The sequence below is a fragment of the Bos taurus genome, chromosome 8 (genome assembly GCF_002263795.3).
Source record: "Bos taurus isolate L1 Dominette 01449 registration number 42190680 breed Hereford chromosome 8, ARS-UCD2.0, whole genome shotgun sequence".
Classification (NCBI taxonomy): Eukaryota; Metazoa; Chordata; class Mammalia; order Artiodactyla; family Bovidae; genus Bos; species Bos taurus.
In genome coordinates this window covers 74849416-74873521 of record NC_037335.1, presented here as the reverse complement: position 1 = coordinate 74873521, position 24106 = coordinate 74849416, and the positions used below count along the sequence as shown (strand labels likewise).

General features: G+C 47.2%; 1 protein-coding gene and 1 non-coding gene across 2 annotated transcripts in view; both read left to right on the top strand.

The window, feature by feature from the left end:
• B4GALT1 (beta-1,4-galactosyltransferase 1) overlaps nt 1-12290 on the top strand; it is a 53174-nt gene extending 40884 nt beyond the window's left edge. Inside the window, 4 exon segments of the mRNA NM_177512.2 lie at nt 860-1047; nt 8136-8258; nt 11253-11357; nt 11822-12290. Of these exon segments, the coding sequence (NP_803478.1) occupies nt 860-1047; nt 8136-8258; nt 11253-11357; nt 11822-11954 (549 nt within the window). The 3' untranslated portion in view covers nt 11955-12290.
• MIR12061 (microRNA mir-12061) lies at nt 11166-11213 on the top strand. The gene has a single exon (NR_162437.1). It is a non-coding gene; the product is annotated as a microRNA mir-12061 (primary transcript).
• Nucleotides 12291-24106: the final 11816 nt, after the last annotated feature.

The window sequence follows — 24106 nt, the reverse complement described above, 5'->3', positions numbered from 1 at the left end:
TTCCAATGGGTGAAGAAACAGCAAAAAAAAAAAATTCCAGCGTTCATTGAGCTTAGGTTCTAATTGGGAAGACTGAAAATAAACGAGAAGTAAATAAAATATGAAGTACCTTTGCACCAACACACTTAATTCTTGTAGACCCCGTGGTTGGCATCCTGAAGGGGGTGTCCTCCTCTCTCATACACACTATCTCTACTATGCCCTGTAGCTCACTGGTTCCACCCTACACTGTGAGCACTGGGAGGGCAGAGACTGACTTGAATTTGCCATATTTCCTGGTGCCTGGTTTAGTGACAAATACCTGGACCCAATGTGATGATCAAACCCTAGTCAACCACACAAAAGCAGGTAGAAGTGAAAAAGTCCCATTGTCGGCAGTTTCCTGATATCCTTCCTGCAATTAGCCTATATGTACTATAAGAATAAATAACACATCTGTTTAAACACCTTTCACCTAACAATACTATCTCAATGATCATTTCCTTTTAGAGCTTCCTTGTTTTTTTTTTTAAACAGCTCTATTCCATTATATGGATGCATCATGGTTTGTTGAAGCCGTTTCCTGATCATGCTTACGTCATTGTTTGCAGCCTTTTGCGTTGGTGAACATGTGGTGAAAAGAGTGAACACGTTGTTCACCTGTCATTTGCACACTTGCAAGTCCTACAGAATAACTCCTAGAAGAGGGATTGCTGGTTCAGGGAATGCTATTCAGGATTGAGTTGTAAAGTGAGGGTAGAAAATGAGGCCCAGGAATGGTCTAAGGGCTACGTGAAGCAGACAGGTCACCAGTCCCCATGAGTGTTTGGCTGAAAGGCCTCATGGCATCTGATGGCATTTTTTTTTGTTTCTGCACCAGGCTGGAGAGTCCATGTTCAACCGCGCAAAGCTCCTCAATGTTGGCTTTAAAGAGGCCTTGAAGGACTATGACTACAACTGCTTTGTGTTTAGCGATGTGGACCTCATCCCAATGAACGACCATAACACCTACAGGTGCTTTTCACAGCCACGGCACATTTCTGTAGCAATGGATAAGTTTGGATTTAGGTAAGAGATGTTTACTGGAATCTGCAGAAAACATTTTTGTGTCTTCCATGACAACCAGGGAACACAGTTCCTCTAGCCCAGGAGTAGTGCCTCTTAGGCTTTGGAAGAGAATGGCTTTTGGGAGAACTGGGTGCTTTTGAAGCACATGTGTGTGAATGCTGTGTTAAGTCTCTTCAGAGTGCACGTGTGCTGAATGCTGTGCTAAGTCACTTCAGTCGTGTCTGACTCCTTGCACCCCTATGGACCGTAGCCCACCAGGCCCCTCTGTCTGTGGGATTCTCTAGGCAAGAATCCTGGAGTGGCTTGTTATGCCCCACCTCCAGGGGATCTTCCTGGCCCAGTGATCGAACCCATGTCTCTTCCATCTCCTGCATTGGTAGGAGTTCTAGACCACTGGAGCCACCTGGGAAGTCCTTTGAAGCTCATCAGTTCAGTTGAGTCGCTCGGTTGTGTCTGACTCTTTGCGACCCCATGGACCACAGCACGCCAGGCCTCCCTGTCCACCACCAACTCCTAGAGTTTACTTAAACTCATCTCCATTGAGTTGGTGATGCCATCCAACCATCTCATCCTCTGTCATCCCCTTTTCCCCCTGCCCTCAATCTTTCCCAGCATCAGGATCTTTTCAAATGAATCAGCTCTTTGCATCAGGTGACCCAAGTATTCAAGTTTCAGCTTCAACATCAGTCCTTCCAATGAACACTCAGGACTGATCTCCTTTAGGATGGACTGGTTGGATCTCCTTGCAGTCCAGGGGACTCTCAAGAGTCTTCTCCAACACCACAGTTCAAAAGCATCAACGCTTCAGCACTCAGCTTTCTTTAGAGTCCAGCTTTCACATCCATACATGAGTACTGGAAAAACCATAGCCTTGACTAGACGGACCTTTGTTGGCAAAGTAATGTCTCTGCTTTAGTACGCTGTCTAGGTTGGTCATGACTTTCCTTCCAAGCAGTAAGCATCTTTTAATTTCATGGCTGCAGTCACCATCTGCAGTGATTTTGGAGCCCAGAAAAATAAAGTCTGACACTGTTTCCACTGTTTCCCCATCTATTTCCCATGAAGTGATGGGACCGGATGCCATGATCTTAGTTTTCTGAATGTTGAGCTTTAAGCCAACTTTTTCACTCTCCACTTTCACTTTCATCAAGAGGCTCTTTAGTTCTTCTTCACTTTCTGCCGTAAGGGTGGTGTCATCTACATATCTGAGGTTATTGATATTTCTCCCGGCAATCTCGATTCCATGCTTGTGCTTCATCCAGCCCAGCGTTTCTCATGATGTACTCTGCATACAAGTTAAATAAGCAGGGTGACAATATACAGCCTTGACGTACTCCTTTTCCTATTTGGAACCAGTCTGTTGTTCCATGTCCAGTACAGATTTCTGAAGAGGCAGGTTGGGTGGTCTGGTATTCCCATCCCAGTTCTTTCAGAATTTTTCACAGTTTATTGTGATCCACACAGTCAAAGGCTTTGGCATAGTCAATAAAGCAGAAATAGATGTTTTTCTGAAACTCTCTTGCTTTTACAATGATCCAGCGGATGTTGGCAATTTGATCTCTGGTTCCTCTGCCTTTTCAAAAACCAGCTTGATAATCTGGAAGTTTGTGGTCCACGTATTGCTGAAGCCTGGCTTGGAGAATTTTAAGCATTACTTTAGTAGTGTGTGAGATGAGTGCAGTTGTGCGGTAGTTTGAGCATTCTTTGACATCGCCTTTCTTTGGGATTAGAATGAAAACTGACCTTTTCCAGTCCTGTGGCCACTGCTGAGTTCTCCAAATTTGCTGGCATATTGAGTGCAGCACTTTCACAGCATCATCTTTCAGGATTCGAAATAGCTTCACTGCAATTCCATCACCTCCACTAACTTTGTTCATAGTGATGCTTTCTAAGGCCCACTTGACTTCCCATTCCAGGATGTCTGGCTCTAGGTCAGTAATCACACCATCATGATTATCTGGGTCGTGAAGCTCTTTTTTGTACAGTTCTTCTGTGTATTCTTGCCACCTCTTAATATCTTCTGCTTCTGTTAGGGCCATACCATTTCTGTCCTTTATTGAGCCCATCTTTGCATGAAATGTTCCCTTGGTATCTCTAATTTTTCTTGAAGAGATCTCTCATCTTTCCCATTCTATTGTTTTCCTCTGTTTCTTTGCACTGCTCACTGAGGAAGGCTTTCTTCTCTCTCCTTGCTATTCTTTGGAACTCTGCATTCAGATGGAGAATAGTTATAGTTGGTTATTATTTAAGGAGGGAAGTGGAGTCCAGAAGCACCTATACCTCTGCACCTCCAGGTGAGAAGTGTTTATATTTGGGATGGTACTTATCTTCAGGCTCCAGGTGATTGTATTACTTGATTTTCTTCTCCCCTTCCCCTCACAATTTGGGAAGCAAATTGGAGTCATCTTCCCTCAGTAATTTCTTAGACTTGGGTAATTGAGCAGATCTTCCTTGGCACTTTAAGAAGGAACACGGTTCTCTTTCCCTGCAAAGCACAGGCTTCTGCTTAAACACTGGGGCTCAGACTTTCCCACCAAAATGCCCCTTTGCGAGGAAGCTAGCTGATGCCTGTCCCCAGGAGCAGCAGTGTAATTAAAGCCTATTGTCATAGGTGGAAAATAGTCTTGTGGTCCATTTTTTTAATCTTAAAAAGTAAATTTGTATTTAATTCCATAATTTGTCCACGTTTGTATCAACATAAACTTAAGGCACCTGTCAGTTGGGTAACCTGACCTCTTCCTCCATGTTCTAAGTCAACCTGGAAGCTCCAAGAAGGTGTGCTGTGGGTACCTCGTGTGCTGAGCATCCCTGGCTCAGGCTTGACTACCGCAGTACTGCAGGCCTGTGTGCCAACTGTCAGTCCCTCGGTATAGATACAGCAGCTTTCTTTCAGATTCATTTTATTTATTTTTTAAAGTTTATTTAATTTTTTGGCCGTGCTGGGTCTTTGTTACTGCACATGGGCTTTCTCTAGTTGCAGGAAGCAGGGGTTACTTGTGGTGCACAGGCTTCTCATTGCAGTGGCTTCTCTTGTTGTGAGCACAGGCTCTAGGCACGAGGGCTTCAGTAGTTGTGGCTCACGGACTTAGTTGCTCTGCAACACATGGGATCTTCCTGGACCAGGAATCAAACCAGTGTCCCTTGGATTGCAAGGCAGATCCTTAATCAGTGGACCACCAGGGAAGCCCCAAACTCATCTTGCTCTCATCATTTCTTTCTGTCCTCCCTTGCTGGGGGCATGAGGGTTGTGAGATGAACAGAGGATGCTCTGAAGTCCTTCCCCAAGATTAAAGCGTTCAGACCATAAACATCCTGTCTTAAAGGATGTAAACAGAACTTTGTACCCTCCTATCTTCCCCATCTCCCTCCCTGTTTGTGCATCTTCTCCTCTTTGAGACACACCGGTTCCTCTGAACTCTGCCCTTGAAGTGTGGTGGTGCTTACCTAATTCTTTACCACAGCATCATGTATATTTCACCCAGAACTAGTTAGGCTTGGGAGACGAGGCAGGAAGGTAAGAGAAACCAGCAGAGACAGCAAAACCAAATCTGGTCAGAATAGCATATACTTCCCCTGTGCAGTGGCTGAGAGTCCACTTCTATAAAAACACTGATTATGAAAAAGCCTTAATGGCCTGGTCACCTCTGGTTTTCAAACCCTCACATTATAAGTGCAGACTATAGTGTGCAGAATCAAAGGGGGATGACTCGATGCTTAAATGATGATACCTAATTACAAGTGGATTATAGCTGTGAAAAGAAGAGAAGCGAAAAGCAAAGGAGAAAAGGAAAGATATAAACATCTGAATGCAGAGTTCCAAAGAATAGCAAGAAGAGATGAGAAAGCCTTCTTCAGCGATCAATGCAAAGAAATAGAGGAAAACAACAGAATGGGAAAGACGAGAGATCTCTTCAAGAAAATCAGAGATACCAAGGGAACATTTCATGCAAAGATGGGCTCGATAAAGGACAGAAATGGTATGGACCTAACAGAAGCAGAAGATATTAAGAAGAGATGGCAAGAATACACAGAAGAACTGTACAAAAAAGATCTTTCATGTCCCAGATAATCACGATGGTGTGATCACTGACCTAGAGCCAGACATCCTGGAATGTGAAGTCAAGTGAGCCTTAGAAAGCATCGCTACAAACAAAGCTAGTGGGGGTGATGGAATTCCAGTTGAGCTATTCCAAATCCTGAAAGATGATGCTGTGAAAGTGCTGCACTCAATATGCCAGCAAATTTGGAGAACTCAGCAGTGGCCACAGGACTGGAAAAGGTCAGTTTTCATTCCAATCCCAAAGAAAGGCAATGCCAAAGAATGCTCAAACTACCGCACAATTGCACTCATCTCACACGCTAGTAAAGTAATGCTTAAAATTCTCCAAGCCAGGCTTCAGCAATATGTGAACCGTGAACTTCCTGACGTTCAAGCTGGTTTTAGAAAAGGCAGAGGAACCAGAGATCAAATTGCCAACATCCGCTGGATCATGGAAAAAGCAAGAGTTCCAGAAAAACATCTATTTCTGCTTTATTGACTATGCCAAAGCCTTTGACTGTGCAGATCACAATAAACTATGGAAAATTCTGAAAGAGATGGGAATACCAGACCACCTGAGCTGCCTCTTGAGAAATTTGTATGCAGGTCAGGAAGCAACAGTTAGAACTGGACATGGAACAACAGACTGGTTCCAAATAGGAAAAGGAGTACGTTAAGGCTGTATATTGTCACCCTGTTTATTTAACTTCTATGCAGAGTACATCATGAGAAACGCTGGGCTGAAAGAAACACAAGCTGGAATCAAGATTGCTGGGAGAAATATCGATAACCTTAGATATGCAGATGACACCACCCTTATGGCAGAAAGTGAAGAGGAACTTAAAAAGCCTCTTGATGAAGGTGGAAGTGGAGAGTGAAAAAGTTGGCTTTTAAAGCTCAACATTCAGAAAACAAAGATCATGGCATCCAGTCCCATCACTTCATGGGAAATAGATGGGGAAACAGTGGAAACAGTGTCAGACTTTATTTTTCTGGGCTCCAAAATCACTGCAGATGGTGACTGCAGCCATGAAATTAAAAGACGCTTACTCCTTGGAAGGACAGTTATGACCAACCTAGATAGCATATTCAAAAGCAGAGACATTACTTTGCCAACAAAGGTCCGTCCAGTCAAGGCTATTTCCAGTGGTCATGTATGGATGTGAGAGTTGGACTGTGAAGAAGGCTGAGCACCGAAGAATTGATGCTTTTGAACTGTGATGTTGGAGAAGACTCCTGAGAGTCCCTTGGACTGCAAGGAGATCCAACCAGTCCATTCTGAAGGAGATCAGCCCTGGGATTTCTTTGGAAGGAATGATGCTAAAGCTGAAACTCCAGTACTTTGGCCACCTCATGCGAAGAGTTGACTCATTGGAAAAGACTGATGCTGGAAGGGATTGGGGGCCAGAGGAGAAAGGGACGACAGAGGATGAGATGGCTGGATGGCATCACTGACTCGATGGACATGAGTCTGAGTGAACTCCGGGAGTTGGTGATGGACAGGGAGGCCTGACGTGCTGCGATTCATAGGGTCCCAAAGAGTCGGACACGACTGAGCGACTGATCTGATCTTTGATTCATTAAAGCAGGCCCCCAGGGATCTTTGCTTGTGTATGCTTGCATTCAGAATTCTGGAACGTATTTGAAAATAATAACTGCATCTTTTTTTTCATACATTTTGTATGGTTTGGCTGACTTCCCCCTCAAAGTCTGAGTTAGAGTTTTCCTTAATTTGTGTGATGGGTTTTGGTCTCTTTGGATTCCAGTAAAAGCCCAGTTGTGGTTTGGAGGTACACACAGGACTGTCACAGAATCGCAGCCTTTATAAAGCCCACAGGAAAGCCTTTGCTTGCCCTCTGGGCACATCCAGATTCTTAACATTTCTCGTCAGTTCTTCCTCTGTGTCCCTCAGGAGTCCATGATTCATAACCACTGAAATATTGAAATGCAGAATGGTTTGGAAGGATGAAAGCCCAGATGCCCTGCTGCTTGAAAATGGGTCAAAATAGATTCATCATCATACATTTTGCCAAGTCAGGATGTGGTAGAATTTTCCAAGAAAATTTTTATTTTAGCAAATTTTGTCTTGACTGTTGGGGTCAGTGTTCAAGTCAGTATACCTTTGGAAGAATGAAAGAAGACTGTTGATGGGCCAGGGGTGGGAAGGGGGGCATGACAAGGTGGGCACAGGAGATTCTAAAGCAGTCTCAGTTTCTGGGACCTTCTGGAGAAGAATTTCTGACCCATGGAAAGCAGGTTCTCAAGCAGTGCAGAACTGGGCCTCTGTATTTGTCACTGACTGATTGTCTAGATTACCAGTGTTCTTGGAAAGTGCAAGATTCTGCTTTTTGATATCTGTGTCTTCTCTGAGATAATCTGAGTCTGATATGAAAACAAAACAAAGGAAACCCTCATAAATCCCTAACTTAAAAGTTCCAGGGAATAAAAATAACTTTAGAAGTGTTTATGTATCTTTAAAAAATAATAAGACCCTGATGCTGGGAAAGATTGAAGGCAGGAGCAGAAGGGGCGACAGAGGATAAGATAGTTGGCTGGCATCAGCGACTTGACGGACATGAGTTTGAGAAAGCTCCAGGAGTTGGTGATGGACAGGGAAGCCTGGCATGCTGCAGCCCATGGGGTCACAAAGAGTTGGAGACGGCTGAGTGACTGAACTGATTGATTTTTGGCAGTGCTGGGTCTTCGTTGCTGCATGTGGGCTTTTCTCTAGTGGCGGCGAATGGGGCTAACTCTTCGCCGCAGTGCGTGGGTCTCTCATTGTGGTGGCTTCTCTTGTTGCAGAGCATGGGCTCGAGGCACACGAGCTCCAATAGTTGCGGTTCTTGGGCTTGAGAGCACAGGCTCAATAGTTGTGGCGCAGAGCTTAGTTGTTCCGAGACATGTGAGGTCTTCCTGGACCAGAGATTGAACCCATGTCTCCTGCATTGGGGGAATCCCAGAAGTATTTATATTTTGAGTGAACTTTATTAAAGAATAAATACTAACTACTGGTCCTCTGTGTGTGCATGTGTATGGTTTTTTTCCCCAGCCTACCTTACGTGCAGTATTTTGGAGGTGTCTCTGCTCTAAGTAAACAACAGTTTCTCAGCATCAATGGATTTCCTAATAACTACTGGGGCTGGGGAGGTGAAGATGATGACATTTATAACAGGTAAGAGTCACAACTTAGATCTCGTGCTTCCCTGTCTCCCTTCACTTCTAGTTTTTCTATCCATGCTTGGTTATTTTGCAAGGATTGACCCTGAGGAGAGATGCAATCCCCACTGAGCCTGAATTCTTAGGTGAGCCCTGCTGTAGATGCTCCAGGTGATAAAGAGTGTCTTAAGAGACACACCATGAGAACCCTTAACGAAACTGGAAAGCATCTGAAAATAAGCATGTGTGTAACTCTGATGTGCACTTGAAGGTTTTAACCTACCTGCATTAGGAACAAAAACAACAAAAAACGCAACCTGTACTCACTGCTGTATTTAAATGGATAACCAGTAAGATCCTATTGTATAGCACATGGGACTCTGCTCAATGTTATGTGACAGCCTAGATGGGAGGGAAGTTTGGGGAAGAATGGATACATGTATATGATGTATAGCTGAGTCCCTTCTTTGTCCACCTGAAACTATGGTAACATTTTTAATTGGCTATACACCAATACAAAAAAAATTTTAAAACATTAAAAAGTATCTTTAGGAAAACTAGCTTCTGTGATTTTTGCCTTAGCCTTCTGGAAAATGTAAAATGAGAAACATGTGAAGGGGTGAATCACACGACATGGCCATCCACACCCTGGGGCTCTTCATGAGTTGGTAAAACTTTATTATGTGAGTTGTCATCACAGATGGTAAAAAAAACCATCTGTCAGTGGCATTTGAAAGCACATTCTGCTTGGTTTTTCCTGGCAGTGGAATCTTCACCCCTGCTGGATGTAGGCAAAAAGCACCTTCTCCCTCTGGGAGCCAACCTGAACTTGCCACTGAGTTTGAAACCAGAATACCCCCTGGTGCCTTCCTGAACTGGAGTACTTTAATTTCATCATTAACAGAAGATGTCTTTCAGAGCTGCATCCAAGTCACTTAAGATTAGCTTTGCAGCATAGACCCAAGTCTTTAACACAGTCCTTGAAGAAAATTTGAATTTTAGAGATTGATTATCAATATGCAGAACACTGGGCCAGGCAGGACCGGTGGGGAGGAAGACACTGAAGCCCTGAAGAGGGATTCCAGACAGAAACAGACCTCCTTTCACAGCACCGCACCCATGCGGGGCCCCTGTGACGGTGTACAAGACTGACGTGCTGCACAGACCTGAGTGATCAGAAAAGTCTCCAGGAGGGAGCCCTGAGGACGAACTCCTGAGGGTGGGGGAACAGAAGCATCAGTGGTTATGGAGGAGCTTTCTGTCCTTTCTTTAAAAAAAAGTTTTTAAAATTTTTAAATTGAGGTATAGTTGATGTACAATGTATGTTTCAGATGTACAACATAGTAATTCACAATTTTTAAAAGTTATATTCCATGTATGGTCATTATAAAACTTTGGCTATAGTCCCAGTGCTGTGTAATATATCCTTGTGGCTTATTTGTCGTACGGGAAGTGGACATGTTAGTCACTCAGTCATGTCTGACTCTTTGCAACCCCATGGACTGTAGCCTGCCAGGCTCCTCTGTCCATGGAATTCTCCAAACAAGAATACTGGAGTGGGTAGCCATTCACTTCTGCAGGGGATCTTCCCAACCCAGGGATCAAACCTAGGTCTCCTGCATTGCAGGCAGATTCTTTACCATTTGAGCCACCAGGGAAGCTATATTTATCTTATACGTAGTGGTTTTTACCTCTTAAACCCTTATGCCTATCTTGCTTCTCCTCCTGGAGCAGTTTTCCTGAAAGGTAAAGAACCTAACTCTTACTCTGTACCAGCTTGCTTTTGCTAGGCCCTAGCTCAGCACTGAGGGAGGCCGGGCTGGGAACCTTTAAGTCACCTCAGACCAGCCATTTCTGCCTCTCGGCTTAGTGTTGTATTCTTCCTGTCAAGACTTTGGTTGGTATTCCTCATTCCTTTCTCCTTCAGAACCCACACAGAATCTTCCACTGTGATCTGGCTGCCTCTAGTCTTGTTCCCCGCTTTCCATTATTATACTGCCTAACAGAGAGACTTCCCGTTGGCCAACTCTGTGTATGGTGTTGGGAAACACAGCATATAGTGAGCTCTCCATATCTGCAGATTACACATCCCCACAGATTCAACGCACCTTCAATCAAAAATATTCAGGGGGGGAGAAGAATTCCAGAAAATTCCAGAAAACAAAACTTGAAATCGCTGTGCACCTGAAACTATTTCCATAACATTTACATTGTATTTATAACTCTCTACATATCATTCACACTATATTAGGTATTATAAGTTATCTAGAGGTGATGTAAAGTATATGGGAGGATGAGGACGTGCATAGGTTATATGGAAATGCTACACATTTTACATAAGGGACTTGAGCAACCACGGGGAAGGAGGTTGTCCAGGAACCGATCCCCTGGGGATACCAAGGGATGACTGTGTTATATCCCTTTCAGACATTGGCCCTGTTCTGGGAGATGCTCTGGAAGGCTTCCATGATACAGTCTCTGCCCTTCTTTCCTGCTTCACCTCTGGCCACTTCCTACCCCAAACTTTGATGATCCCAGAGGGCACTACGCTTGCTCTCACCTCCCTGCCTTTGCCTGTGCTGTCCTGACTGCCCAAAATGTTCTGGCAAACACCCACTCATCTTCAGGGCTTGGCTCTGCCCAGTCTAGATCAGGTGGAGTTGGTTGCTTCTCCCTCTGTGCTGAGCATCCCCACGCCCACCTCCTCCCCTTCGTCCTGGCCCCTATGGCCCTACGTTCTAAGCATCCACATCATAAATTCCACGAGGGCAGACACCCCCAGTGCCTGGCACAAGATAGTCCCCCCACAAGATCTAGAACCAAGGGTAAAAGGTTATGAGGAAGGGGTGTGAGTTTTAACTGCTGCCTGTACACTGGGCTGGGGTGTGGGTTGGTGAGACCAGCTGGCAGGATAGGATGGTAGACGGGACAAAAGTCTTGCAGCTGGGGCTGTGGGACCTGGGTCTTGTGGCAGCTCTGTGATGACCACTTGTCCCTTTGCTCCTTACAGATTAGCTTTTAGAGGCATGTCTGTGTCTCGCCCAAATGCTGTGATCGGGAAGTGTCGGATGATCCGCCACTCGAGAGACAAGAAAAATGAACCTAATCCTCAGAGGTGTGTTCTCTTTTATTCTCTCCCCTGTGTGTGTTTCCTTCCGCCTTCAGGTGGGGCTGGCTGCAGGAATGGGGCTCTGGAGTGGGCTCTGTGCCTCAAGGGAAAACAGCTTCTATCCACAGGGCAGGGTTGGAGTAGGAGGGAGGTGGTGGTGGTGGTGGTGATTTAGTCACTCAGTTGTGTGTGACTCTGCGACCCCACGGACTGTAGCCCACCAGGCCCCTCTGTCCATGGGATTTCCCAGGCAAGAATACTGGAGTGGGTTGCCACTTCCTTCTCCAGAGGATCTTCCCGACCCTGGGATTGAACCTGCATCTCCTATATTGGCAGGTAGATTCCTTACTGATGAGCCACCGGAGAAGCCTAGTAGGAGGGAAAAGGGGCCATTAAAGTACACACATTTAAAGTTTTGAGTAAAGATTTTTGTTTTGGCTTCAAACCCTTTGTCTGTTTGTTCCTTATAGGTTTGACCGAATTGCACATACAAAGGAGACAATGCTCTCTGATGGTTTGAACTCACTCACCTACATGGTGTTAGAGGTCCAGAGGTACCCGTTGTATACCAAAATCACAGTGGACATCGGGACGCCGAGCTAGCATTTTGGTGCACTGATCAGAGACCTGAAAATGGCCAGGGACCTCTGCTGTGTCTCTGCCTGTGTGCTGGGCTGGTCCCTCTCATTCTCACAATCAGTGATAGGCCCTCTCTGCTCATCATTCAGACGCCTTTCCGGACGACCAGGACAAGTGGGATATATTGCCCCCAACTTGGCTCAGCATGTGACTTGTCAGCCCCATGAGGTGTATGTAAGCATAGAAACCATCAGCCTTTGGAGGCTCTCGGCATGTTCATGGTTCACCCCAAAGAATCAAAGCTGTGCACAGCTCCAAATCTGGTGACTGTGGGACTCATCCCCAGCAAAAAAAAAAAAAAAAAACTGCTAATTTGTTGTGATATAGGTAAGAGTTTTGCTTTAAATCATGGTATTCTTACTTTGTGAAAAATTGGAGAGTGCTGCTGAAATCGGATTGGTGTGGTGTTTTTCCATTGTCGTGTTTTAACAGAAAAACACCCAGTTTCAACCATTCTCATGTTATCACCCCCAACCCTCGACCCTCTCTCCATGATATGCAACTATTACAATCACTGTGTGTGTGTATCTTTTCTTAGCAAAAGAATTTTAAAACTTGAGGCTTGAATTCCAAGGCCACTTTAGCCACCAGAGCAAAAGCCTTGGGTGTTCTCACAGTCAGTGGCCTTTCTCCAAATGTCTGATTTCTGAATGTAAATCCTTTTTTTAAATAGCATTTGTAGTATTTTAAAGAAAGAACAAATCAGATCCTCCTTATGGTCTAGCTTGATTTTTGTGTTGATCCAGAATGGCATAGTCTTTAGTCATGGCAATTTATTTTTCTGAGCATGCTATATAAACTTGAATTTCCTATGTATTTTTATTGTGTTTTACATGTGGGGATGGGGATTGAGCATTTTTTAGGGGGAAAAATAACGTATGCTGTAGTGGCCCCACATGGGCTTCGGATGGAGCTGGCAGGCCAGGTTTTCTGAAGAACATAGACATCTTTGGGTCCTTCGGTGAGAGCTAAGGCGCCCCATGAGCGCTGTCAAGCTGGACTCTGCGGGGGAGGCAGACATCTTGGCCTGCCTGGCAGAGTTCCCCACCTCGCCACCTCCCTGCCCTCCCCAGGTGGGCAGGGCCAGGGAACAACCCCCACCTCAGACTGATCCCAGCAACCCTCTTAGGCCCCAGGCTGTGGAGCTGGAAATGACAGCCATCAGATTGTTTACTGGCCTTCCATCTGCCCCCGGGGGCTGCCTTCCAGGCACCGTTGGCTGAGCTGCCTGGCCCACCTTGCAGGACCGGTTTTCTGTCCTCCTCCTCTTCCTGCCTCCCTTGTGCTGCCTTTCTCTTCCCTCCCTCCCCCTTTTTGTTCCATTGCCTCTTGCCTGTTTCCTAAAACTGGCCTGTGGCACTCAGGGTCAAACAGACTGTCCATTCTCCAGCATGAATGTGCCTTTTAATTAGAGATCTAGAGAGCAGTTCAGCTGAACACACCCACATTCCTCCCACGGCCACTCTGGTGCCGAAAGCGTCCCATCCCCCCTCAGGTTTTAGCAGGTGCTCCTACCCCAGAGAGGCCGACTCACAGTGGATGTCTTCCCCAAGCCCACCTCTGCTGCTGGAGGTTTTATTTAGCCTGCCTGGGTGAGATGCACAAGGCAGTTCCTGCCACTGGGCACGAGTGCTGGGTCCAGGCTGGGCTGAGGGCTTAAAATTCAGCTTTCTAATCCCAGGGTTAACCTTTCAGCTGGGGGCAGCCTAGAAACCAGCCCTCAGTGTGGACGCTGAACTGGTGCCTGGCCCCAATCATACCTGTGCCTTTATTGCTTTGAGCATCTCATGCTATTACCTGGTTCTTTTTCCAGAAACCTTTGTGTTGGTTACAAATTATTTTCCACTGTAGCTGGGCTATGCAAAGAGTATTCTGTCTGTCAATTCCCCACTCCTTAATAACGATGTTGTTCAAGCCAGGAATAGCCCTGACAGGAAGCTTTGGGAAACGCAAAGAATGAAGACCTCACTTTCTGTTCCCAGATCCTGACTTTTCCAAAGTGCCTTAAAAGAAAGGAGACAAGTATCCTGGGTGGTAACCTTTTTGTTACTTTACTTTTAAAAATTAAATTCTGACTTTTTTTTTCTTTTTTGTTTTCCTATTACATTTTCTTTCATGTTCCATTGTAATAGTCAAATCTGTGGTTCATTCTCAGGACCACCGGAGACGCTGCTTCATCACCCATTCCCCGTTTGCTCATCTCCTGGTGCGCTCATGGGGTCCACCTGGGCCCAAGGTTAAGCCTAGCCCTGGTCTGGTTCATCAGATGCTGCAGCGCTTACTTCCTCCCTGGGGAGTTGAGTACTGAGGGTTCAGGAGCATTTCCTTCACCTGGAAGTTGTCACCATGATATTGTCACGTGCCCTTCTCTGTTTCTGTCCATTCTGTTGCTGGTGACCCTCTAAGGTGGCCTTTGGGAAAGGTCAGAGGGCAGAGGTGGCGCAAGAGGGTAAAGGAAATGCTGGTGCTGCCCCCTCAGGGCCTCTGCTGACCAGTGGTGGGGGGGTGGGCTGGAGGGAGGGGAGCCTTCCTGTCCTAGAGACCTGTGTGCTGTGTATTTTGATTTCCCATGTACACAAATGTATGTATTTACCATTGTAAGTGGGTGAATGTCTGACGTTGGTGTTCAAAACAGAACTGTATTTTTGCCTTTAAAATCCAGTAATATAACGTGAATAAATGACCCTATCTTTGTAACGGCAGGTGGTCTCTCTTCTGATGTAGGGGGTTAGGTTCCTCCAAAGCTGGAGGGCAGTGATGGGGGCTGCCTGCTGGGAGGGTCTGAGGAAAGCGGGGCTGTACCTCCTCTGCCTGCCTCACTGTGTTGGGGGCAGAGCTGGGGGCTTGGGTGAGGGGAGGAGATGTTATCTCACCTGCCTAGGATCACACGCACCTTACTGGAATCAGCCGTTTCCCCATTTGAGTCTCATACGGATATCCGTAAAATGGGAATAGTAACACACACACTTTCTGAGGCTTAAAAGAGATGTGTCAAATACAGCGATAGGCACGTCACAGGTACTTACACATAGCTGCTGGGGACCCTTCAGAGAAAAAGTTTTCCCAGCAGTTTTCTGGCTCTGTTCTGTTTTCCACACAAGCCAGCGTGTTCTCAGAGCCGTTTACACAAGGTGTTCGCAGCTTAGCTTAGGTCAATACGCTTTCTTCTCAGCCCTAGGAAATCTAACCTGGCACTACAAAAGGCCTTAGCTGTGCCCCAAGGACTTGAGACAGTAAGCACCTTGGACACCTCCTCCAGTGCTCCAGATCAGGCACTGCGGCCTCTGACATGTGGCTTTGATTGAATTGGCTTCTGGAAGAAATGGGCCAGAGAAAACCAGTATGCAGGAGAGGTCACCCCCACGCTGTCCAGGCTGAGGGGCCACAGGCCCTGCTGGATGGAGTTGTGATTGTGGGACCAGCTGGGAAACAGAGCCGGAAGGACAGCTGTCTGAAGCCCCACCAGGGCCATCTGGCCGTCTCCACCCATCCCTGTGACTCCTGGAAGGAGCCCTAGTAGCCTCAGGCTTGAGCAGTGGCTGGCACTCAGATCTGGCTTTCTGACCAGACTCCTTTGGACAGAGTGCTGCCTTTACAGGGCTTTGCAAGCTATAAGGTCTGGGTTAAGTGGGGCACCCTTCCCACTCCCAAAATACATGGACACCACCGAGTACTTAGGAGAGGCCAGAATGTCTGTCTTTGAATCCTGTTGCTGCTGCTTCCCAGTTTCACGACCTTGAGTGAGTGACTTAGCCTCTCTATGCCTCAGTTTGTTCATCTGTTTAATAGGATAATAGTACTTCTTTCATAGGATTGTCAGAAAGATCAAGTGAATTAATTTTATAAAGCACTCAGACCACATCTAGCTCATAATAAGCATTATGCCCTTTACAAATATTTGTTAAATTTTAAAAGTGCAGGTACACATGCATACCAACATGTACATAGACTGCTGTGTACATGGTACCCACATATACACATGAACACACCAGGTGTGCTGGGGATCTTTTTCCTCTTCTAGGGCGCATGTCTGGGACTTAACTGTGTGGCAGTTGGGTGAATGGATCTCAGGGTAAGTGACCACTTCTCTTCTGGAGACACCCGAGACCTCAGCAATGCTATTTCCCCACCCCATCCTGCCTGCCCTGACAGAAGGTGTTTGGAATGGTGGCCTTGGCAAGGGAGCGGGGCTCAAATCCTGTGTTGGTGTGCTCTAAGGCGCCAGGAAGATGGGAGGAAGAGGGCCAGGGCCAGGCTCCTGGGGTAGCCATTTCCTTGAGAAGTGCCCTTAGTCTGCTGCTTCACCTGGGACCCAAACCAAGTCTGAGCCAGGGCAGAGCCCAGTAGCCGTGGGTGTGGATTTGGTGGGTACCAGTCTTGCCCCCCATAGAGTACCTCTTTTCCATGAGAGAATGTGACCTGGATGCCTAATCACTGACCCACAGATGTCCTTTAGAGGCAGGGCTGTGGTGCCCGTGGAAGTATATGAGTGAAACCTCCCTGGCAGGAGTTTTTGCTACTGGTGATAGAGGGAAGCTGTGTGTGGGGAAGATTGGGGGAAGGTGGAGGAAATGAGAAGATGAGCGAGTGCTAGGTGTTGCCAAGTCTCCACCACTCTCCTGAGCTCGCCTCCTCCTGTTTATTCCAGGAGGTGGGAGTTTGGACATTCCTAGGGGCTGATTTCTTCTTAAGAACTGGAACTTCTTACCCCATCAGAAAGGAAATGAGCTTTGCTAGCTGAGCCGGTTGTGCCAGATGAACCTTATTTCCTCCCCTGGCACGGTCCCCAGGTAGAGAACGTGGCCGCTGCCTTCATTTAGGCTCCAGGACCTGTCCCCAGGCTGGGCGGCAGAGGAGCCGGCAGGGTCTGAATGGCATGTGAAATGATAGGGTCAATGGACCAGAAAGCAGAGGACTGTGACATTCTCAAGATACTGGCACTTGAGCAAGTTATGTGCCAGGACACCAGGCAGGGGCCAGGAGGAGGGCTGGAGGAGGCCATACAAAGAGTGGTCACTATGTCTGGCCCTCTGATTTCCCACTCACTGGCTCACTCAGTTAAAGTCCGTTCCCCTCCTCGAGCCTCAGTTTGCTCTCCTGTTTTATGAATCTACCCCTGGTCTCCCCATAGTTTTTCCCTCCCCGCAGAAGGAAGTGCTGTGGTCTCGGGTTTCCCCTTGCTTCTGAGACTCACCCTTCATGCTGCCTTGGAGGAAGTTATTTTATCTGAGACTTTATTTGTAAAAATAGCAGGATCACCCCTGCCTTTCCCCTCTTCTCCCAGCATTGAGCATCACAGGATATACTTCTTTTTTTTTTAAGATTTTTTGATGTGGACCATTTTTAAAGTCCTTATTGAATTTGTTACTTCTGTGCTGCTTCTATTTCATGTTTCAGTTTTCTGGCCAAGAGTAATGAAAGAGGAGAGTGAAAAAGTTGGCTTAAAGCTCAACATCAGAAAACTAAGATCATGGCATCTGGTCCCATCACTTCATGGGAAATAGATGGGGAAACAGTGGAAACAGTATCAGACTTTATTTTGGGGGGCTCCAAAATCACTGCAGATGGTTACTGCAGCCATGAAATTAAAAGATGCTTACTCCTTGGAAGAAAAGTTATGACCAACCTAGATAGCATATTGAAGAGCAGAGACGTTACTTTGCCAACAAAGGTCCGTCTAGTCAAGGCTATGGTTTTTCCAGTGGTCATGTATGGATGTGAGAGTTGGACTGTGAAGAAAGCTGAGCACTGAAGAATTGATGCTTTTGAACTGTGATGTTGGAGAAGACTCCTGAGAGTCCCTTGGACTGCAAGGAGATCCAACCAGTCCATTCTAAAGGAGATTAGCCCTGGGATTTCTTTGGAAGGGATGATGCTAAAGCTGAAACTCCAGTACTTTGGCCACCTCATGCAAAGAGTTGACTCATTGGAAAAGACTCTGATGCTGGGAGGGATTGGGGGCCAGAGAAGAAGGGAATGACAGAGGATGAGATGGCTGGATGGCAGTCACCAACTTGATGGACGTGGGTTTGAGTGAACTCCAGGAGTTGGTGATGGACAGGGAGGCCTGGCATGCTGTGATTCATGGGATCACAAAGAGTCGGACATGACTGAGCGACTGAAAAAAAAAAAAAAAAATGTAGGCTCTTAACTCCCTGAACAGGGATTGAACCCTCACCCCCTGCACTGGAAGGTAAAGTCTGAACCACTGACCACTAGGGAAGTCCCACAAGATACACTTTTAAAACTCTACCCAGAAAAAGAAAAAAAAAATTCTACCTGGGATTTCCCAGGCAGTCCAGTGGTTAAGAATCCACCATTCAATGCAGGAGACAAGAGTTTGATCCCTGGTTAGGGAACTAAGATTCTACACACTGCAGGGCAACTAAGCCCACACACCACAACTACCGAGCCCTTGTACTGCAACTAAGACTTGACTCAGCCAAATAAATAAATATTTTTCTGAAACTTTTAAAAACAAAACAAAAATTTCTACCTGGAGGAGCAGGCTGGAATACTATTGCTTTTCTGTCTCCGTCTTCTGCCTGTGGCCCCTCCAACTTTGGACAGACTCCTGTCACCTGCTTCCCCTTGGGTTTTCCAGATTCAAGCTTCCTGATTATCCCATCGGCCCTGAGGGAGAAGCACAGGAGCCTCTGTAGTAGCCGTGTTTACCCTGCCATTACTCATAACACTGAAAACCTAAGAGCCACCATCAGTGGGGGCTGTGCTCAGTGAAATGAGGTGTGTCCAAACAAGGCGACCACTGAGCATGATGGAGTGGATCTGTACTTACTGATTGGAAAGAGGTCTGAAGGGAGAAGGCAAGCTACAGAATGGGATCTCCATATAAGACAGGAAATGCCTGAATAATTTAGTGCAAAAATTATTCTGTGATTGTTGGTGGGAGCAGATACACAAGCAATAAAATGGAAAGATGATCTCCTCTCTCTGCACCGCTTTTGCGGCCAGGCTCCAAGCCTAGGGTAACAGCCTTTAGTGTTTGGGGGCTGCCTGAGGGCCGAGGCCTTTAACAGGACCAGCCTCATTGAGAGAATGAGCTGGGTTGTCCCCAGGGGAGTTGTTCAGTTGTTCAGTCGTGTTTAGGGGCTTTACAGCCCCGTGGACTGCAGCATGCCAGGCTTCCCTGTCCTTCACCATCTCCCAGAGTTTGTCCCAGAGTTTGCTCCAACTCATGTCCATTGAGTGAGTCGGTGATGCCTTCCAGCCATCTCATCCTTTGCCACCCCCTTCTCCTCCTGCACTCCCAGCATCAGCATCTTTTCCAGGGGAGTTGCATTCCCTCAAAGTGCCCAGGTGTGGAAGGGAGACAGGTCCTCTTCCTCTGAGGAGGTGATGGAGGCCTGTGCCCTGTTCACCTTGGGCAGGGTAGGGGACGTGGCACGCTGTGGGGTTGTCCATGGAGGCTGGACAGGATCAACTCAGGCTCAGAAGTTTCTATCAGTTCTCGGGTTTAGAAACATAAAAATTAGAACAGTTTGCTACTCTTTTCTGAGTGCCATTGAACATTCACACCTGTTACACTTGGTAATATTAACCAACCAAAAAAAGTGGCGAGGGCGGGGAGCACTGTGCCCTTTGGCTCTGGAGGGGCAAGATTGGCCTGAGACACCTCATCAGGACCCTGGGAGGAGCAGGAAGTGAGGGGGATCTGGCTGCCTTTGGATCTCTGGCCCCAGAATCCAGGAGTCCTGTTGCTGGCACGAGAAGGCCCTGCCATCTGGATTTTCATGCAGACCCAAGCCTAGAGCTCTCAGAGATTCATTTCCGGGCCAGATGTGAGTGCTGGACGATTGGCATGTCCTCTGGGACCTCATCCTGCCTGGGAGGCATGTGCCAGGGAAGGGTGGGCACCAGGCTGTGACCAGTAAGAGTGCACTCCACTGCCTTGGAATCTCTGTCTGGTGGGGTGCCAAGAGCTGCATGCCCAGTCTTGCCCCCACTGCTGCTCAGCTCCATGGGAGCTCAGCCAGCTTGAGCTTCCTGCACTGAGAGACTGGACAGGGTGGGCCAGCAGCCATCATCTAGCTGGGGACTAGGGCCATCGGGGGGCTTTGAGAGTGCTCCCTCTCTGCGAAATGTCCTGTTGCTGTGGCTTTAGGGACTTTGCTTTTCCCTGACAACAGCAGCACAGGGACAGGCCAGCTCCCAGGCCCCAGCTCTGTGGTCTCCCACTTCACCAAGGGTCTGTAGTGATGGACAGAAGAGGAGGACCTGGCGAACTGCTGCTCCACTGTGACCCTTCACCCAGCTTCTCCCCTTTTGAGCACATCTGGCCCTTTGCCACCTCCTGTGCTGCACTGCTCATTACAATCATCCCCGTCATGAGAAACATAGGCTCGAGGCAGTCACGTAAGGACACAAGATCACACAGAGTTACTCTCTGATGCAGGAGTGCTGAGTCCCAGCCTGGGCTCTGTCCATGGAACCATGATCCAGCCACTCATCAGCTTCAGGGGCTCGTCCTCCACAAAACAGATGGAAGCCCGAGGCTGGGGAAGGAGGGTGTCCCGCCTCAGCAAGAAGACAGGAGCCTCGCCTTGAGCCTCGCTGCTAGTGTCACTAAGAGAAGTGCAGTATAGACCACGGGCTGGACCCAAGACCTGGTTTCTGTTTTGTGTGGTTTGGGTTCTGTTTCGTTTTCCTTTTACAGTTCAAGAGGATTTGGGAAGCCAGTATACTCGGTGGCAACAGCTCCCTATGCCAGGGATATCATTGCAGCCTCCGTCTGGGAGACACACTGGAGTGGTTAACACTGAAATCATCCATGACGATTCAGGGGGCCTGGGTCATGGGTACAGAGAGGAGGGGAGACCCTTGAGAGCTGAGGGTCCACACGGACCTGAAGAAGTTGGGACTGCTTTTTGCCTCTGGAAGCATCGCTCTGGACGGCAAGAAACAGTCCCTTGTTCACAGACAGTACAGCTCCTTCTGAAATTAAAAGACGCTTGCTTCTTGGAAGAAAAGCAATGACAAACCTAGATGGTGTATTTAAAAGTAGAGACATTACTTTGCCTACAAAGGTCGTATAGTCAAAGCTATTGACTATTTTTCCAGTAGTCATGTATGGTTGTGAGAGCTGGACAGTAAAAAAGGCTGAGTGCCAAAAACTTGATGCCTTTGAACTGTGTTGGAGAAGACTCTTGCGAGTCCCCTGGACTGTAAAGAGATCAAACCAGTCAATCCTAAAGGAAATCAATCCTGAATATTCATCGGAAGGACTTATGCTGAAACAGAAGCTCCGATACTTTGGCCACCTGATATGAAGAGCCAACTCATTGGAAAAGACCCTGATGCTGGGAAAGATTGAAGGCAGGAGGAGAAGTGGACAACAGAGGATGAAATGGTTGGATGATCACTGGCTCAATGGACGTGAGTTTGAGCAAACTCCAGGAAATAGTGAAGGACAGGGAGGCCTGGTGTACTGCAGTCCATGAGGTCGCAAAGAGTCGGATATGGCTGAGTGACTGAACAACAACAGCTCCTTCATCCCAGTGCTCAGTCCTGCTCTTCCCCTGGGCTAACACCTGGCATCCAGGGGGCTCAGGACAGTGTTGTCCCAAGGCTCCTGGGGAAGTGCCGGAGGGCCGAGAGGCGGGCGGCTCTGCTGAGGCCTGGACTCCTACTCATCTCTCCCTTTTCCTTCTTGTCACCCCTTCTCCTCACTGTACACCCTCTGTCCAAAGGAGAGCAGCTGTCACCCCATTCCCAATCCTCCCAAACTTTCTTATCCAATGGCATTTTCCTAAATGAAGCCAGGGGCTGTATCCTGATGATTCATGATTTTTAGACTGTCTCAATCAATAGTTCTAAAAAGCTCTGCTGGGTTTAACTTCATCAGACTCAGTTATTTCTGTTTCATGCGGTTTGCTCTGGATGGAAGCTGACCTGGCCACAATGAGACGTGGAATGGGGAGAGCTAACCTGCTGCTGAGGACGGAGGAAACCTCTGCCACAACCAATTTGTTGGGCAATGTCTCTCAGATGCCAGGCTGGGCCCTGCTGCCAGCTCGGAACACTCTGCCTCTGATTCAGGTGCTGGGGCTCAACTCCGTCTCTCACAGGCCCTGGACTTGGTGACTGGTGGGCCTGGCTGCTGAGCTTGGCTGTGCTGGCTCCATGGGGCCTGTGGGCACTCTCTCTACCTGGGACTTGCCCTGTCTTGCACGTTCACTGTCCACACCTTCCAGAAGATCTTTTCAGGGCTTTTCTTCATGGGAAACAGGGCCTGCCAGGCCTTTCCCTGGCTCGCTACCAATACTGAGTGAGCACATGTCTTACCACACTGCTGGAGTGACTGGCTTCAGGAGGATGAGACAGGAGAGGAAATTGAGGAAGGCCAGTGTTGACTGGAAGCCCAGTGTTGACTTGCTGGGTGACCAAGGCCATATCCTCTCTGGTCCCCATCCAGAAACCGGCTGAGAAGGATGTGAGAGCCCACTGGGGCTGCTGGCTGTGGTTCTAGGAAAACTCTTTGGGGTGGTTTATTCTTCCAGCCCTCTCTGCCTGTTTGAGGTTGCTGCTGGAGCACTTAAGCCAGAATTCAAGGCAAGAAACAAAAGTCCTCTTTGTTAGTCCAGGAACCAGGAAGGGGGAAGGTAAAAGGAAGGGTAGATCCAAGGCACCCTCAGGGTCAGGGTCCAGAGTCCAAAGGGAACTGGACTGCAAGCCTTCCCGGAGGGAACTTATGCTTTTCCTTCTTCCTTGTCTTGTCACCTGGACTGAAGCTGCAATAAATCCGAATTCAACTCACAAGGTGAAACACAAGACTTGTGCCCAGGGCATCTGGTGGCCAGGCTTCTGCTTTCTCACAAAAGTTCCACCAGAAAACCACCGCCACCATCACCACACTTGTTGAGATCCTGACTGAAATTATGATGAGTCTATGAAACCACTCAGGCTTCCTGGGTGACTCAGGTGGTTAAGCATCTGCCCACAGTGCGGGAGACTTGGGTTCAATCCCTGGGTCAGGAAGATCTCCTGGAGAAAGGCATGGCAACCCACTCCAGTATTCTTGCCTGGAGAATCCCATGGACAGAGGAGCCTGGTGGGCTACAGTCCTTGGGGTCACAGAGAGTTGGACACGACTGAGCCACTAACACTTTCACTTTTCTTTCTATGCACCACTATAAGGAGACTTAATCTCTTTTATCTAAAAAAGATAAATGTATTATAATCCTCTTTTGGTTAGGTCTTCTTTTTATTATTTTTATTTTTTGGCCATACCATGCAGTTTGCAGGATCTTAGTTCCCTGACCAAGGATTGAACCTGGGCCCAGGCAGTGAAAGTGCCAAGTCTTAACCACTGGACTGCCAGAGAACTCTGGTTTAGGTCTTCTTTATGCTTAGGGTTCTTACGCTTTTTTCCCCTAGGTATTTGGTATATTTATATTGTAATAAATAATGTTGTTGTTCTTTAGTTGCTAAGCTGTGTCTGACTCTTTGCAACCCATAGACTGCAGTGTGTCAGGCTTCCCTGTCCTTTACTATCTCCCGGAGTTTGCTCAGATTCGTGTCCATCGAGTTGGTGATGCCATCTAACCATCTTGTTCTCTGCCACCTCCTCCTTTTGCCTTCCATCTTTCCCAGCATCAGGGTCTTTTCCAATAAGTCGGCTCCTTGCATCAGATAGATAAAGTATTGGAGTTTCAGCTTTAGCATCAGTGAATATTCAGGGTTAATCTTCTTTAGGATTGACTGGTTTGGGCTTCCCTGGTGGCTCAGACAGTAAAGAATCTGCCTGCAATGCAGGATACCCAGCTTCGACCCCTGGGTCGGAAAGATACCTAGAGAAGGAAGTGGCTACCCACTCCAGTATTCTTGCCTGGAGAATACCACGGACAGAAGAGCATGATGGTGTACAGTCCATGGGGTTGCAAAAGAGTTGGACACAACTTGACGACTAAACCACAACTTAAATAATTATCAGTACCTACTTAACTTGTTTCACTCCTATCCCTACGCTGTCTCAGAGTATTTTGAATCAGATACCTGACAATATGATATTTCATTGTCTATCACTAAAAGGTCAGTATTCTTTCTAAAACCCAAATATAATAATTAATAATAACTCCTTAATATCAAATATTCAGTCA